General features: G+C 37.4%; 1 protein-coding gene across 2 annotated transcripts in view; it reads right to left on the bottom strand.

The window, feature by feature from the left end:
* The window catches only part of LOC124361725, a 116080-nt gene that overhangs the window by 68322 nt on the left and 28812 nt on the right, over nt 1–18946 (bottom strand). For both annotated transcript variants that reach the window (XM_046815662.1, XM_046815660.1), the window contains exons 7-8: nt 18722–18918; nt 17711–17840 (exon numbers count right to left, since the gene is read on the bottom strand). In XM_046815662.1, the coding sequence (XP_046671618.1) occupies nt 17711–17840; nt 18722–18918 (327 nt within the window). The remainder of the gene's footprint in view (nt 1–17710; nt 17841–18721; nt 18919–18946) is intronic.

Below are 18946 nucleotides of genomic sequence, written 5' to 3'. Positions count from 1 at the left end.
ATAAAGGTGTACATACTAAGGTAAAATAAGTATAAATTAATTACAGTTTGAATTTGTAACTGTACATAAAGTGGTCTACAGTGATCACTTGGACCTGACTTAGTCACGACTCTAAGAACTTTCTTTTGCAGAATCAAGACGTCCTGAGTTGTGTTACAGCTCTCCCGCAGAATTATACCAAATCTAAAAACAGACTGGAAATAAGCAAAATAAGTTGTCCTGACATAGGTTTCGGGTACTAAATCATTCAAACATCTAATTAGATATACAGGTATAACTCGAGACAATCCAGAACTTATTATAATTTTACATGGACTCCAGAACAGCTGACTGCCTGAACTTATTATAATCTTACGTGGACTCCAGAACAGCTGACTGCCTGAACTTATTATAATCTTACGCGGACTCCAGAACAGCTGACTGCCTGAACTTATTATAATCTTACGCGGACTCCAGAACAGCTGACTGCCTGAACTTATTATAATCTTACGCGGACTCCAGAACAGCTGACTGCCTGAACTTATTATAATCTTACGTGGACTCCAGAACAGCTGACTGCCTGAACTTATTATAATCTTACGTGGACTCCAGAACAGCTGACTGCCTGAACTTATTATAATCTTACGTGGACTCCAGAACAGCTGACTGCCTGAACTTATTATAATCTTACGTGGACTCCAGAACAGCTGACTGCCTGAACTTATTATAATCTTACGTGGACTCCAGAACAGCTGACTGCCTGAACTTATTATAATCTTACGTGGACTCCAGAATAGCTGACTGTCTGAACTTATTATAATCTTACGTGGACTCCAGAACAGCTGACTGCCTGAACTTATTATAATCTTACGTGGACTCCAGAACAGCTGACTGTCTGAACTTATTATAATCTTACGTGGACTCCAGAATAGCTGACTGTCTGAACTTATTATAATCTTACGTGGACTCCAGAACAGCTGACTGCCTGAACTTATTATAATCTTACGTGGACTCCAGAACAGCTGACTGCCTGAACTTATTATAATCTTACGTGGACTCCAGAATAGCTGACTGTCTGAACTTATTATAATCTTACGTGGACTCCAGAACAGCTGACTGCCTGAACTTATTATAATCTTACGTGGACTCCAGAACAGCTGACTGTCTGAACTTATTATAATCTTACGTGGACTCCAGAACAGCTGACTGCCTGAACTTATTATAATCTTACGTGGACTCCAGAACAGCTGACTGCCTGAACTTATTATAATCTTACGTGGACTCCAGAACAGCTGACTGCCTGAACTTATTATAATCTTACGTGGACTCCAGAACAGCTGACTGTCTGAACTTATTATAATCTTACGTGGACTCCAGAATAGCTGACTGTCTGAACTTATTATAATCTTACGTGGACTCCAGAATAGCTGACTGTCTGAACTTATTATAATCTTACGTGGACTCCAGAATAGCTGACTGTCTATAAATCCCCAAAAGTTTTGCAGATTTACAGTTATTGTTCATTAGAGTTTGTGCATTTCATTTTTAGATTAAATATTATATTTTTTGTTCTTTTTGTTTAATACGAGCCCATTCAAACTGAACCTGGTGAATGCATACCCCAATGTCTTATCAACCAACTTCTCAAGCTAATAAATACTCTTAGTGACATAAAAAAAGGTTGGGTCAACTGCATAAAGAAAGGTTTTACATTTGACTGCTAATGGTAAATAATTTATATAAATTATAAAATAACAGGGGTCGAAGGACTGAGCTCTGTGGAATACATCATTTCACAATAAACTCATTTAACCATTTATGTATACTATTTGTCTATGATTTCCAAGGTAAGATTTAAAAAAAATGTAGGTACAAGTCCTGGAAACCGTAGTATTTAAACTTTTTTATGACAGTTTGTCGTCAGCACAGTCAAAGGCCTTGCTCAGGTCACACAAAGTAGCCTGAGCATGTATTTTGTCCTCGAAAGTTAGACAAATTTGCCTGATTAAGTGATCTAATGCATAAACAATTGATCTTTCTTTTCTAAAGCCATATCAAGTAGGATTTAAGACTGAGATTATTTGAATCCAAAAAACTGCTAATTTGTTCATATAATAATGTTTGTACTAGTTTACCTAACATGGGAATTATTGAAATAGGCCGGTAGCTCTGTGGTTTGTTTTTGGGGCCTTTTTTTGTAGATCAAACACACCCGAGAAACTTTAAGAATGTTTGGAAAATTGCCTTTATTTAAGAGACTATCAGAGACTAGTTTGGAGACTAGCTTCCAATGAAACAGTCTACAAAAATATAGAACCCATTACAAGTATAATTAAAAAGAAACGAATATCATTCCTGGGGCATTTGTTAAGAACACCTGAAAATAGAATTAGCAGGAAAATAGTAGAAAAACTGTGGTATAGTAAAAGTGACATTAAATGGATCACAGAATTAAAGGAAGATATGAGAGAGTTACAAATTACAGTAGAGGATTTAAAACACAAGACAAACACATTGAAGAAATTGAATGACAAACACTCTACACTACAGCTGAAAAGAAACAAACAACGAATAGGAAGAGTGGTTCCGGAGGAGGAAAGGAAATTACGCTCGGAAAGGATGAAGAAATATTGGGTGGATAAAAGAAGAAAGACTAGAAAATATAAAGTGACTAAAGTGGTCCAATGTAGGCCATAAAATTATAAATAAATAAATAAATAAGAGACTATCAATACATTTTGCAAGAGGATCAGCCAGACTTGAGGCTATGCTCTTCAATAGATTATTTGACATGTTATAAACATCAATACTTATGGATGATTTCAGTTTTCTCACAACAGTCAGGATATCTTTTGGTGTAATTTTCTTCCCGCTAAAACTTACAGTGGCATTATGATTTCTCTCATCAAGAGGTTCACACCTACTACGAGTAGAGTTATTTGTTTTTAGTTTTATATTCTTTAAAGAATCAATGAAATACTTACTAAGAGAATCAGGTTCCATTTCAGACGTAACATTTTCTTTATATTCTGTAATATTTCCAATAACATTCCAAGCTGCTTTGCATTTATTAGTACTTTGTTAGATATAGTAAATAATGTTATTTAATAATTTTGCATCTTTTACTGAATCTTTACAACTGTACTTTAATTATAATATTTACATTTAAGTGCTTTGTTATTATTGTTAGCTGTACCCTTCAGCAATTTATCAAGGAACAACAGTTCATCTGTCATTTCTGCCATTTCCTTAGTGTACCACTTTTGAGTGAGCTTGTTTTTCACATAGGCTTTATTACTTTAGCTTTATTCAATGTTTTAAAATAATTAAAATTGATAATTAAAATATTAAACACAAATTGGAACATTATTTATGGATTGCTGCTTAAACATGTCAGTTAGCTTATTCCTAGGTATATGAAACTTAAGCTGGTCTGTTATTGAGGTTTTGACACAATGTGACCTGTCAGTTAAACTCATATTAATCAATACACCATCATGAGAGTAGGGAAACTGAAATATTTCTACAAAAGAAATCATATTGTTTTAAAAGATTACAGTATATAATTGAACAACAGTTTTATAGTTTTTTGTTACATCAAAATTGATATTAAAATCCCCTCCTATTACAATATTACAATTGGACCAGTGCTTTGTGACAAAGTGAAGAAAATTGTCAAACGCATTTAGAAATTAATATGGGTTTCCATTAGGTGAGTGGTACTGTGAAACAATAACAGTTTTAACTCATCTATACAGGTAGCAGATGCTTCCAAATTAAGCTCTTGACAGAATTTACTAATATCGAATTTATCTTGATTTAAAATGTACAATGTAAACGATGCAGTGCCCTTTCTGGTGTGGTTGATCCTGCAGAAAAAGCTTGCACAATAAAGGCCACCAGGAAAGGCTAATTCAATTTAATGTGTTTGAAGCATCAATGTTTCAATGTTCAGTCAAACAGATTACATAAATGTTTGATTTAACCAAGAAACTATCTAAAATTGGAATTTTGTTTTTAAGTCCTTGAATATTTAAAAATAAAAAAATGATGCTATTAATTAAGTAGTTAGATGTTACATCTTTTACAGAGGTGGCTTGGCTAGCGTGAATACAGGTAACACCAAGGCTAAATAGATTAATTATTTATATCAGTTGAGGATAAAGAATTTCCACCTATAGAGGAATCCATGGGAGGGTGTCTATAGGGACACTAAAACTATTACTATCAAGTGCAACACCAACATCATTAATACAATACGTTTTCACTAGAAACATTATTTACATCAAGAATGTCTTTCCCCTGTGTATGGCTCACATGGTTACTCTTTACATCACTTGAATGTAATATTACAGTGACATCACTACTAGCACTGCTCTGATGTAGCGCCTCACTGTAAATTATTAGTAAGGAATGATCAACAACCGGTGTCTTCTGTTGTGGGCCACATTCTCTTGTCTCATGACAATCAGGTGAGCAACTTTGGTTAGTAGGCCATGTTTAGTGAAATGGAACCTTTTTAGTTTATTTAAGTTGACAGAACGTGACATCCTAAATGGCTGACTGACTACAGTCTATGTGAAGTGGCTCCCAGTATAAGTGCATTTAAATGTGTAATTCCCCAACATATAATTACTCACTTGTGCGGAAGCTTACCTGGTTAATGTAAGTCCATTTCTAATGCAACACTAAGATTAACAATATCACTTTCTAGAATATAACTCATTCTAAAATACTCAAGAAACTGACCTCATTCTAGATCTGAGGCTAACAATTAAGATTAATAATCAAAATTAACAAGACTTGACTAACTTATGCTTATTGTCTGGATTCTTTTTCTTATAAAACTTATCTGCATATAATATAAATGCTTTTCAAGTTTTATAAAGAAGGAAGTTATAAGTAATACATAAGTAAACACATGGCAGAAATGAAGGTTTAATAGTGTCAACAACTGCTGATATTGACAGCCCAGCACATTCCATCTGCCACCACTGACCTACCTCACTCACACAGACCTGAGACATTCAGTATCAGCATTACCACATCTTTCATTGTTGTCACTTGATCAAATCCCTTATATAATTCTGACAACTTGGAGTCTACCAAACCAAGTTATAAAAAACAGTATTTTCATGACGCTAACCCTATTCTGACAACTTGATGTCTGCCAAACCAAATTAGAAAAAACAGCATTCTTATTACAATAACTCTATTTTGACAATCTACTATTACTACACTTACTGAAGAAAACTCATTAAAACATAGCTATCAATTTGAACATCCAATTATGTTTAAAAATACTACCAAAAAGGCTGCAAAATATCCTTGTGGAGTCTGCACCATTGGTGTAAAATACTCAGCCATCCAATGTACGGGACTATGTAGTGAGTGGTTCCATGCCAAATGTGTAAATTACTTTAAAATATGGCTTCCTCTGAAATTGAGACATGGATCTGCAGTGAATGTAATGTATCTAAGCAATTCTGCAAGACAAATATAAGCACAGAAGAGAATTTAGTGTCTAACCTAGGTGACTCAATGCTGAGTACAGTTACAGACGCTGTTGCTGCACCAACTAATCCAAATTCTCCTTGTACAGAAAATAATATATCGTTAACGTACTTAGAAAATAACCTAAGAGAAAATAACCTCACAAATGAGGAAGACAGACTAAAAATGGAAGAAGTTCAAGGAGAAAACAGACTAAGAAAACCAAAAAGGGCCTTAGCACCAAAGCCAATTAAAGACAAAACACTGCTAATACAAATTTAGTTAAACCGACAACTACATTGAGTTCACCAAATCCCCCAAATAAAATTTCTGTCCTACACCAAAACATGCAGGAAATGAGAAACAAAACAGACAGGCTAAATCACCTCCTTGAGGGAATAATGATCTGCCAAATTACCTCCCTAAAGACGTTTGTAGCCTCTTTTTATACGCAGATGATACAACTGCTCTAATTAGACGAAAAATGTTAAGTGACTTAGAACTTGACACCAAAGATGTCATTGACAAACTTCACAAAATTTTACTTACTCACGGTCTGTTGTTAAATCGAGACAAGACTAATACATTACGCTTTAAATTAAGAAATGATCATTTTTGTAAAGGGTTTAGTAATAATACACACGTAGTAAAATTTTTAGGCATACATTTAGGCACTAAATTAAATTTTTCCGACCATATCAATATGTTAAATAAGAAACTTAATTCAACCAGATATGCTTTGAGTATACTAGTTCGAATAACATCTTTGGAAGTTGGTTTAGCTGTATATTATGCCCATGTTTACTCGATGTTGAGTTATGGAATTACTTTGTGGGGTAACTGCTCAGATGTGCGAAAACTCTTTATTAGTCAAAAGTCAATTATTAGAACTATAGGTCATTACAACTCAAGAACAACATGTAAACCGTTATTTAAAAAAATGAACATCCTTACTTTGCCATGTATATACATTTTTGAAATGCTTAAATTAGTACATAAGAATCCTGATCAATTTGAAAAATAGAAATTTAATCATAGATATCACACAAGAAATTGTAATTTGTTTCAATATCCAGCACATAGACTAAACATTTTTGAAACTAGTCCTCTTTATCTAGGTTTGAAATTATATAATAATATTCCAGGCATATAAAAAACTTCCCTTATCTACATTTACAAAAAAAATTAAAAGAAGCACTTTGTCAAAAAACATATTATAGTGTAAATGAATTCTTTGAAGATAGTTTATGATGATAACGAATAGTAAAAATATATCTTTAAAATATCTACAATGGGTTTAGCCTTGGATTTAATCAATGTTTTTTTTATGTTTTATAGATCAATGTATCAAAAGTTATTTTTTATAAGTATGAAAGTAATGTTTTAGAATAAGTTTAGTTATGTAGTTTTTAATCATTGACTATGTACCAGTTTTTATTACATTGTGATACCAGAAAACGTATTGTACAATAAATATTTGTCTATTGTCTATAAATCCAGACATTATCGTCCTCAGTGGACATGGATTAAAAAAGGACGAAATAGAAAATACCAGAGTACCAAATTACTATTTAATAAGCCATTTTAGTTGTAAAACCCACAAAAAAGGAGTTGCCATTTTTGTCGGAGATGAACTGGAAACATCAGTACAGCCTTTAAACATAGAAAACACCCAAGAACTAATATGTGAGATGGGAATGATCAAATTAACCTCGAGGAAAAGACAGTTATACATTCTTGGTGTCTACAGAACTCCTGCAGGACAACTTGAGGAAGCACTAAGTTTACTTTCTGCAACAATCGAGGACACGAAAGTAGAAAACCACCCACTCATAGTTATGGGAGACATTAATGTTGATGGCTTGAAATCAGATAGAAACAATCAAATTTTAAACAACACCTTGAGCAGCCACAGCATCTCAAGACTCACTAACCCCAACGTGAGTCACCCCACATCCACATCCGTCTCATCAATAGATTTTATCTGCACTAACCTAGACAAAGAACAATTAACTTCAACTGTGATTCATGCTGGAATTTCTGACCATACTGCTCAACTCTGTGAAATAAAGTACATAACAACATCATCGTCCTAAAGGAATACAATACTCAGAGTATTAAATCAAGAAAATCTAAATCTTCTCATGGCTCAGTTTGAACAAGAAAACTGGGAAAATGTACAAATCGCAAACTCAGCAGAAACAGCCTAACAACTTTTTATCAACTATTGTTGCCATTATGAACACAGTTTGTCCTAGAAAGATCGTGCGACAGAGGAAGAGAAAAGCATCAAGATACGTGGATGAAGAAGCTAAACGTCTCAAAGCAATATATCTGACATGTCTTCGAAGACATGAGCTTACAGGTGCACAAGCAGATAGAAATGAATGTGCAAGGCCAAGAAAGACTATGACATGAGACTAAAAACAATCAAGCGGCAAGCAGCTGCAGATCACATAGCAAATGCTGAAAACAAATCAAAAGCATTATGGCAAGTTATAAACAGTGAGAGAGGTAAAAACTGTTCAAATGCTCCTCAGCCACAACTCAACATAAAAGGAGATATCACCACCAAACCCCTTCAAATAGCTAATCACCTCAATTAGTTTTTTATGAACATAGCTGATCATACTCTAAATAGCCAGCCAAGAACAAAAAAGAAGACTGCAGTCCAACCACAAATCATAAACCATGATTTAACCCAATTGCCTCCCACTAATGAACGTGAAATTGAGGCCATAATTAAAAGTCTTAAACCTAAAATATCAGCAGGGTTTTATAAAATCTCAGCAAAAATGATGAAACACTGCAGTAAAGCATTGACTCGGCCTCTTCAAAATAACAAATTAATCCCTTGCTCAAGGACACTTTCCATCAGCCCTCAAACGTAGTAAGGTATATTCAAAGCTTAAAAGTGGAAGCCACACAGAGGCTACTAACTATAGGCCCATATCTCTGATCCCAACCTGTTCCAAAGTCATTGAGAAAGTAGTTTTGAAAAGACTAATGGATCACTGTGAACTACACAACCTTCCAACAGATAATCAACATGGTTTTATTAAAGGAAGGTCTACAACATCAGCCATTATCAAACTTTAAGAATTCATTATTGATAACTTGGAAGGAAAACACATGGTCACTGGCATTAAGCTAAATTTCAGCAAAGCTTTTGACTGCCTAGGGTATAGCCTGATCCTTTACAAACTTGAAGTTAAAGGACATGCCAAAGAATGGTTTAAGATCTAGAGGGAAGAAGCCAGACAGACAGTGGATATTCAATATAAACAAAAAATGTTCTCACAAACAATAACATCAGAGCCTCTGCCTGTTAAAAGAGCCTCAGGACTCAGTGTTGGGACTGGTCTTGTTTATTCTCATGACAAATGACATGCTGCAATACTTAGGCATGTACTATGCTCCAGTGATTTATGCCGATGACACAACACTTCTAGTGTCCTAATCCTTTCCAAATAACTTAGCCATTAACTCCTACACTGCATTAAACATGGCCTATCAATATTGTCACGAAAACGATCTAGTAGTCAACACTGAAAAACTCAAACAATTAGCTTTTGGAAGGAGACAAGAAAAAGTTCCAGGACTGCCTGACGTATCAATGGAAAGTGAGATAAAATTCCTCAGAATTATTATTGACAGCGATTTACCATGGAACAATCACATTGACATACTCTCCAAAAAGCTGCATTCATGCCTATATGTTTTAAAAAGAGTAAAGCATGCCAGTGATGAAGCAACTACAAAAATTGCCTATATTCGAGTCACACTTAAGGTACGGCCTTGCAGTCTCGGGAGGCAGAACTGCAGGAAACTTAAATAGAATACTACTACTACAGAAAAGAGCAGTCAGGATCATGTCTGGCCTTGGCCCAAGGGAAAGCTGCAGAGATGCCATCCCTCACCAGGGAATCATAACGATTATCGGCCTATACATCAGATAAGTCATAGTCCATGTTGACAAAGAGTAATTGGAACAAGGCCATGACTCCCATACCTACAACACCTGCCATGTTTCAAATTTTCACCTGCCATTACATCACACTGCACCATTTGAAAGGAAACCATCTTACATAGGGAGAAAATCTTCAACCATCTTCCTGAAGATATAAAAATGCTACAAGGACAGAGACAAGACAGCACTGGCCAAATGGCTCTCAAGCCGTCCATTCTACACCATGGATGAGTTTCCTGAGCTGTAAAAAAGAAAAGAGCAATACTCTCAATAAAAAGTAACCATGTACTATTTTACGCCATTGCATTTCTTGATGATTTGTAAATAAAGAATTTGTCTATTGTCTATAATCAAGTACATATTGGCATTTCGAGTCAATATTTCTTCAATATAGTTTCAAAAGCAATACATCGTAACGAATCATATCAGTTATAAGCGTATCATGGCGTTCACGTATAGCAGTTATGAAGACAGTTCTAGTCCTGCTCAAATGTTCAAGTTAGTGCTCAGTAGAACTATAAACAGCACTCAAATTGTGATCAAGGCTGTCATTAGTAATGACTATAACTGAGGGATAAATAACTCAAAACATAAAGAGCGGAATATAGCACAAAAATTGGCATTAGTTAACCAATTCCTAAAAACAAATAATCTGACTTTAAATATTGAAAAGACTAAATTTGTTGCCTTTGCTACAAAACAGAATGGAAATACTGACAAACCAAGGGTACTATATAAATACGGATTTAGTTGAAGAAGTAAATACAACAAATTTTCTAGGGCTGAAAATTGATAAGTTCCTTAGTTGGGACGACCATGTTAAAACACGTAATAAGTAAAGTTAACTCAGGAATTTATGCACTTAGACAAATGAGATATCTATGTAATCACCAAATGTTAAAATCAGTCTATCATGCACATGTTCAGTCTCACATATACTTTGGAATAAGTCTATATGGTTCAACATCAAAAAAAAACTTGGATAAACTACTTAAGCTACAGAAAAAAGGGATTCGTATTATGTTAAGTCTGAAAAATAATGATTCTGTGAAGGAATATTTTACAAAATTAGAACTTTTGACTGTATATGGAATGTACATATATGAAAACAATCTTAATTGTAAAACTGATTCAAGTGTAATTAATGACATACACCCTCACAACACCAGATGGAAAAATACTATAATAACAGAGCACCATCGACTTGAGTTATATAAAAAGAAACCAAATTACATTGGAAAAGTATTTTTAAGGCGTTTGCATGAAAATATTCTAAAGGAAAATGATATTAATATTTTTAAAGCCAAATTAAAAAAGTATATTATAAGCCTTAGTTTATACTCGTTGGAGGAATTCATGTCATTAAAAAGACCAAACTAGCAAATATTTTTAGTAATAAGATTGGCCATATGTATGATGGCATTTTGACACTATTCCTGTACACTTGATGTATTCAAATGAATAAAGATATTTGATTGATTGATTGATTGAGGCTTTTCTTCTAAATTGGATGAGTCAGTAACCTGCAGAAGCCCAGCATTAGCTCTCACATTTACAAAAACATAAAGTTTGTTGTTTGATAGTTTTTTTAGTTTACCATGAACATAGCTTCCTTGACCATCAGAGCAGAAAGTGAAATTTAATTGAGTGTATACTTCCTTTTTAATTTTTAACAAAAGTCTCTTAATTTTTTAGCAAAAGGTCATTATTGGGAGAAATTATATTTAGTTTCTTATTTTTATTAATAACCTCATCAATTTGATCTGGTCTTCCATTTTCTAAAATTGAATAAATGCTTTTAGTTAAGATAGTATCTCCAGTTGCCATCACCTTGATTATTTCCTTCTTGTACATCAGAAGGAAACACAACTTATCTGTGATACGTTCATCGGCCACCACAGGCCAGGACTTTCATTTATAGTGCTCTTAAGCTACATCACTAGAGATCACATCATCACTAGAGATCAGACTAGAGATATTGAATGATTTTAAGCAAAGATTGGTGTTGTCTATCGGAGATGTCAGGGATACAATTCTTCCACTTTACAGCACACACGTACTGGTTGGTCTGTTGAGGGACTTGCACAACGTTACGATTGCGATTGCTACCATATGTACTCTCTAGTCAAATTATACTCCTGGTTAGCATCCAATATGAGCAATTTATTTCACTTACAACTGTTTGAGTATGAAATGCCTTGATAAATATAAAGGTTGTATAGTTGTTGTGTCATTATTGCCAAGCAAGAAAACTCATCTCTTACTGAATCATTCCAATTTAGACGTAGAATTAGATGTTGTTGGGGTGAGTATTCTATTTACTTCAAACTATCTACTTCAATTTTGAAGTAGCTCCATAAATGCACAGTCAGAAAGAAATTACGGAGTTAACACTTCGTACACGGTAAGCAATATATATCACTGATCATAATTTCCCTGTGACATGCTGAACAGGATAGCTTGTGGCTTCTCGTAATGACGCATCATAGTTCGCCGAAACTCCATCAGGATACTGAAAGTGCTTGTTTGGTCTTCCATTGTGATGCTGATGGAGTGTGATGGTCAAACTGTTGAACATGCTTTGTTTGTTTACTAACATTTTTTTACATAAAACATGTTTTTAAATTTTATTTTACCAATGTATTCAATAAATAGGTTTTTAAAATTATTTTGCGTATATGCAAAGTAAAGAGTCTTACGACCTGAGCCTTGAGCAGAGCAAAGTTTCAAAATCCAATGAGATCTTTTTAACAACTGGTTAACATGTAAACCCCAAGATAAATGTTAAACAAGTTTCAATTCTAAAACTTCAATGTAAATAAAGTGAATATTACAACAATTGATGAACACCTTGACCATATTCTACTGTGGTGCAAACCTGTCTGTGAACTAGGAGTGGTGGTGGAAGTGTAATACAGAGGTCTCAGGTTGAGACAGTGCAGCTGTTCTCTTGACAACCTGACAATATTTTACTGTGGTACAAACCTGTCTGTGAACTAGGAGTGGTGGTGGAAGTGTAATACAGAGGTCTCAGGTTGAGACAGTGCAGCTGTTCTCTTGACACCCTGACAATATTCTACTATGGTAAAAACCTGTCTGTGAACTAGGAGTGGTGGTGGAAGTGTAATACAGAGGTCTCAGGTTGAGACAGTGCAGCTGTTCTCTTGACACCCTGACAATATTCTACTGTGGTACAAACCTGTCTGTGAACTAGGAGTGGTGGTGGAAGTGTAATACAGAGGTCTCAGGTTGAGACAGTGCAGCTGTTCTCTTGACACCCTGACAATATTCTACTGTGGTACAAACCTGTCTGTGAACTAGGAGTGGTGGTGGAAGTGTAATACAGAGGTCTCAGGTTGAGACAGTGCAGCTGTTCTCTTGACACCCTGACAATATTCTACTGTGGTACAAACCTGTCTGTGAACTAGGAGTGGTGGTGGAAGTGTAATACAGAGGTCTCAGGTTGAGACAGTGCAGCTGTTCTCTTGACACCCTGACAATATTCTACTGTGGTACAAACCTGTCTGTGAACTAGGAGTGGTGGTGGAAGTGTAATACAGAGGTCTCAGGTTGAGACAGTGCAGCTGTTCTCTTGACACCCTGACAATATTCTACTGTGGTAAAAACCTGTCTGTGAACTAGGAGTGGTGGTGGAAGTGTAATACAGAGGTCTCAGGTTGAGACAGTGCAGCTGTTCTCTTGACAACCTGACAATATTCTACTGTGGTACAAACCTGTCTGTGAACTAGGAGTGGTGGTGGAAGTGTAATACAGAGGTCTCAGGTTGAGACAGTGCAGCTGTTCTCTTGACACCCTGACAATATTCTACTGTGGTACAAACCTGTCTGTGAACTAGGAGTGGTGGTGGAAGTGTAATACAGAGGTCTCAGGTTGAGACAGTGCAGCTGTTCTCTTGACACCCTGACAATATTCTACTGTGGTAAAAACCTGTCTGTGAACTAGGAGTGGTGGTGGAAGTGTAATACAGAGGTCTCAGGTTGAGACAGTGCAGCTGTTCTCTTGACACCCTGACAATATTCTACTGTGGTAAAAACCTGTCTGTGAACTAGGAGTGGTGGTGGAAGTGTAATACAGAGGTCTCAGGTTGAGACAGTGCAGCTGTTCTCTTGACACCCTGACAATATTCTACTGTGGTACAAACCTGTCTGTGAACTAGGAGTGGTGGTGGAAGTGTAATACAGAGGTCTCAGGTTGAGACAGTGCAGCTGTTCTCTTGACACGCTGACAATATTCTACTGTGGTACAGTCTGTGAACTACACTTCTGAACTAGGAGTGGTGTGTGGAAGTGTAATACAGAGGTCTCAGGTTGAGACAGTGCAGCTGTTAGACAGTGGTACATGTCTGTGAACTCTGCAGTGCAGCTGTTCTCTTGACAACCTGACAATATTCTACTGCCTGTCTGTGAACTAAACAGAGGTCTCAGGTTGAGACAGTGTGAATGAGGAGTCTGTGAACTAGGAGTGGTGGTGGAAGTGTAATACAGAGGTCTCAGGTTGAGACAGTGCAGCTGTAGCTGACGTGGTCCTGTCTGTGAACTAGCAGAGGTCTCAGGTTGAGACAGTGCAGCTGTTCTCTTGACACCCTGACAATATTCTACTGTGGTAAAAACCTGTCTGTGAACTAGGAGTGGTGGTGGAAGTGTAATACAGAGGTCTCAGGTTGAGACAGTGCAGCTGTTCTCTTGACACCCTGACAATATTCTACTGTGGTACAAACCTGTCTGTGAACTAGGAGTGGTGGTGGAAGTGTAATACATGAGGTCTCAGGTTGAGACAGTGCAGCTGTTCTCTTGACACCCTGACAATATTCTACTGTGGTACAATCCTGTCTGTGAACTAGGAGTGGTGGTGGAAGTGTAATACAGAGGTCTCAGGTTGAGACAGTGCAGCTGTTCTCTTGACACCCTGACAATATTCTACTGTGGTACAAACCTGTCTGTGTGAACTAGGAGTGGTGGTGGAAGTGTAATACAGAGGTCTCAGGTTGAGACAGTGCAGCTGTTCTCTTGACACCCTGACAATATTCTACTGTGGTACAAACCTGTCTGTGAACTAGGAGTGGTGGTGGAAGTGTAATACAGAGGTCTCAGGTTGAGACAGTGCAGCTGTTCTCTTGACACCCTGACAATATTCTACTGTGGTACAAACCTGTCTGTGAACTAGGAGTGGTGGTGGAAGTGTAATACAGAGGTCTCAGGTTGAGACAGTGCAGCTGTTCTCTTGACACCCTGACAATATTCTACTGTGGTACAATCCTGTCTGTGAACTAGGAGTGGTGGTGGAAGTGTAATAATGAGGTCTCAGGTTGAGACAGTGCAGCTGTTCTCTTGACACCTGACAATATTCTACTGTGGTACAAACCTGTCTGTGAACTAGGAGTGGTGGTGGAAGTGTAATACAGAGGTCTCAGGTTGAGACAGTGCAGCTGTTCTCTTGACACCCTGACAATATTCTACTGTGGTACAAACCTGTCTGTGAACTAGGAGTGGTGGTGGAAGTGTAATACAGAGGTCTCAGGTTGAGACAGTGCAGCTGTTCTCTTGACACCCTGACAATATTCTACTGTGGTACAAACCTGTCTGTGAACTAGGAGTGGTGGTGGAAGTGTAATACAGAGGTCTCAGGTTGAGACAGTGCAGCTGTTCTCTTGACAACCTGACAATATTCTACTGTGGTACAAACCTGTCTGTGAACTAGGAGTGGTGGTGGAAGTGTAATACAGAGGTCTCAGGTTGAGACAGTGCAGCTGTTCTCTTGACACCCTGACAATATTCTACTGTGGTACAAACCTGTCTGTGAACTAGGAGTGGAGGTGGAAGTGTAATACAGAGGTCTCAGGTTGAGACAGTGCAGCTGTTCTCTTGACACCCTGACAATATTCTACTATGGTAAAAACCTGTCTGTGAACTAGGAGTGGTGGTGGAAGTGTAATACAGAGGTCTCAGGTTGAGACAGTGCAGCTGTTCTCTTGACACCCTGACAATATTCTACTGTGGTACAAACCTGTCTGTGAACTAGGAGTGGTGGTGGAAGTGTAATACAGAGGTCTCAGGTTGAGACAGTGCAGCTGTTCTCTTGACACCCTGACAATATTCTACTGTGGTACAATCCTGTCTGTGAACTAGGAGTGGTGGTGGAAGTGTAATAATGAGGTCTCAGGTTGAGACAGTGCAGCTGTTCTCTTGACACCCTGACAATATTCTACTGTGGTACAAACCTGTCTGTGAACTAGGAGTGGTGGTGGAAGTGTAATACAGAGGTCTCAGGTTGAGACAGTGCAGCTGTTCTCTTGACACCTGACAATATTCTACTGTGGTACAAACCTGTCTGTGAACTAGGAGTGGTGGTGGAAGTGTAATACAGAGGTCTCAGGTTGAGACAGTGCAGCTGTTCTCTTGACACCTGACAATATTCTACTGTGGTACAAACCTGTCTGTGAACTAGGAGTGGTGGTGGAAGTGTAATACAGAGGTCTCAGGTTGAGACAGTGCAGCTGTTCTCTTGACAACCTGACAATATTCTACTGTGGTACAAACCTGTCTGTGAACTAGGAGTGGTGGTGGAAGTGTAATAATGAGGTCTCAGGTTGAGACAGTGCAGCTGTTCTCTTGACAACCTGACAATATTCTACTGTGGTACAAACCTGTCTGTGAACTAGGAGTGGTGGTGGAAGTGTAATACAGAGGTCTCAGGTTGAGACAGTGCAGCTGTTCTCTTGACACCCTGACAATATTCTACTGTGGTACAAACCTGTCTGTGAACTAGGAGTGGTGGTGGAAGTGTAATACAGAGGTCTCAGGTTGAGACAGTGCAGCTGTTCTCTTGACACCCTGACAATATTCTACTGTGGTACAAACCTGTCTGTGAACTAGGAGTGGTGGTGGAAGTGTAATACAGAGGTCTCAGGTTGAGACAGTGCAGCTGTTCTCTTGACACCCTGACAATATTCTACTGTGGTACAATCCTGTCTGTGAACTAGGAGTGGTGGTGGAAGTGTAATAATGAGGTCTCAGGTTGAGACAGTGCAGCTGTTCTCTTGACAACCTGACAATATTCTACTGTGGTACAAACCTGTCTGTGAACTAGGAGTGGTGGTGGAAGTGTAATACAGAGGTCTCAGGTTGAGACAGTGCAGCTGTTCTCTTGACACCCTGACAATATTCTACTGTGGTAAAAACCTGTCTGTGAACTAGGAGTGGTGGTGGAAGTGTAATACAGAGGTCTCAGGTTGAGACAGTGCAGCTGTTCTCTTGACACCCTGACAATATTCTACTGTGGTACAAACCTGTCTGTGAACTAGGAGTGGTGGTGGAAGTGTAATACAGAGGTCTCAGGTTGAGACAGTGCAGCTGTTCTCTTGACAACCTGACAATATTCTACTGTGGTACAAACCTGTCTGTGAACTAGGAGTGGTGGTGGAAGTGTAATAATGAGGTCTCAGGTTGAGACAGTGCAGCTGTTCTCTTGACAACCTGACAATATTCTACTGTGGTACAAACCTGTCTGTGAACTAGGAGTGGTGGTGGAAGTGTAATACAGAGGTCTCAGGTTGAGGCAGTGCAGCTGTTCTCTTGACACCCTTACAATATTCTACTGTGGTAAAAACCTGTCTGTGAACTAGGAGTGGTGGTGGAAGTGTAATACAGAGGTCTCAGGTTGAGACAGTGCAGCTGTTCTCTTGACACCCTGACAATATTCTACTGTGGTACAAACCTGTCTGTGAACTAGGAGTGGTGGTGGAAGTGTAATACAGAGGTCTCAGGTTGAGACAGTGCAGCTGTTCTCTTGACACCTGACAATATTCTACTGTGGTACAAACCTGTCTGTGAACTAGGAGTGGTGGTGGAAGTGTAATACAGAGGTCTCAGGTTGAGACAGTGCAGCTGTTCTCTTGACAACCTGACAATATTCTACTGTGGTACAAACCTGTCTGTGAACTAGGAGTGGTGGTGGAAGTGTAATACAGAGGTCTCAGGTTGAGACAGTGCAGCTGTTCTCTTGACACCCTGACAATATTCTACTGTGGTACAAACCTGTCTGTGAACTAGGAGTGGTGGTGGAAGTGTAATACAGAGGTCTCAGGTTGAGACAGTGCAGCTGTTCTCTTGACACCCTGACAATATTCTACTGTGGTACAAACCTGTCTGTGAACTAGGAGTGGTGGTGGAAGTGTAATACAGAGGTCTCAGGTTGAGACAGTGCAGCTGTTCTCTTGACACCCTGACAATATTCTACTGTGGTACAAACCTGTCTGTGAACTAGGAGTGGTGGTGGAAGTGTAATACAGAGGTCTCAGGTTGAGACAGTGCAGCTGTTCTCTTGACACATGTAACTGCAGAAGACTCTCCACCATCGTTGTCATTTGTTCTGCCCAAGGCTACAACACAACAAACAAATACAATAATGTAACAAATGAACAAATTTATTGAGTTTAACCCTCTAAGTACTGACTATATTCACTTGTGTGCTACACGTTTTTTAGGAGTCTTGAAAGCATATGTTGAAAGTAAATAATCAGTAAATAACAATATTAACAAACATATTTTTTTCAAAAAAAGCTACAGAATAATAAAATAATAATTAGGATTACTTAGCATTGCATGTTGAAAACTTATTAACTGTCTTTTTTTAGACAGAATAAGTACTGTTTTTCACATTTAGAACAGAATAGCACTTCACTAAACTCACAAATAAAAATCCAAAATATTCAAAATAAAGTTAAATTTATTACAAATAAAAAATATATACCACTTGCACATTTATTTTTTTAGAAAAAAGAAAAGTAATAAATAATGCGTTGTTTGTGCCCACTAAAAAACCCTATAAATCTGGTAGAATCAAACAATTACTTGAGTTTTATGGCACCCAAAAAACTACTGTTGTATTTTAAATATTTTTGACCTATATTATGATTTAAGAAGTTAAAAATCTGAAATAAAACACCAACAAGGAACACAAAACAACTTAAGTTATCAACAATAACAAAATAACTTGGGTAAAGAGTGGCTCCTATAGAAATGACGATTTCAGCTGATGATATGCATGGCTAAAATCATCTGTAGTTTAATGAAAGCATTTGGAAAATAATAAAGACAGCAAATAAATAAATTAATAGTACCGTTTTTCTTGTTTATTATTAAATAAATTACATTGTGAAATGTCATGAATTATGGATGTTATGGCGTTTGCTTTAAACACTGATTTAATCTGGTGCGATGTCAGCACTTCGAGGGCTGAGAGGTATTTATGAACATTTACCTCGTTTGTTGGCATTTCCTTGACAGCGACTCCCATGAGTCCTGAATGTGTAGATTTGAATGGCGTCAGTTGACTTTCGTTCCTGCTTGCCTCGACTGAGGGGAAAAGAACGTAGTTGGGTGAAGTTGTATCTTTAGTCAATGCGTCTAAATCAATTACTTCATCCACAACTGTCTTTTTGGGAATAGGTTTTTTTACTGAAATCAAACATTAATTAACATAAAA

The sequence above is a fragment of the Homalodisca vitripennis genome, chromosome 5 (genome assembly GCF_021130785.1).
Source record: "Homalodisca vitripennis isolate AUS2020 chromosome 5, UT_GWSS_2.1, whole genome shotgun sequence".
NCBI lineage: Eukaryota > Metazoa > Arthropoda > Insecta > Hemiptera > Cicadellidae > Homalodisca > Homalodisca vitripennis.
This window is presented reverse-complemented; position numbering and strand designations above follow the sequence as displayed.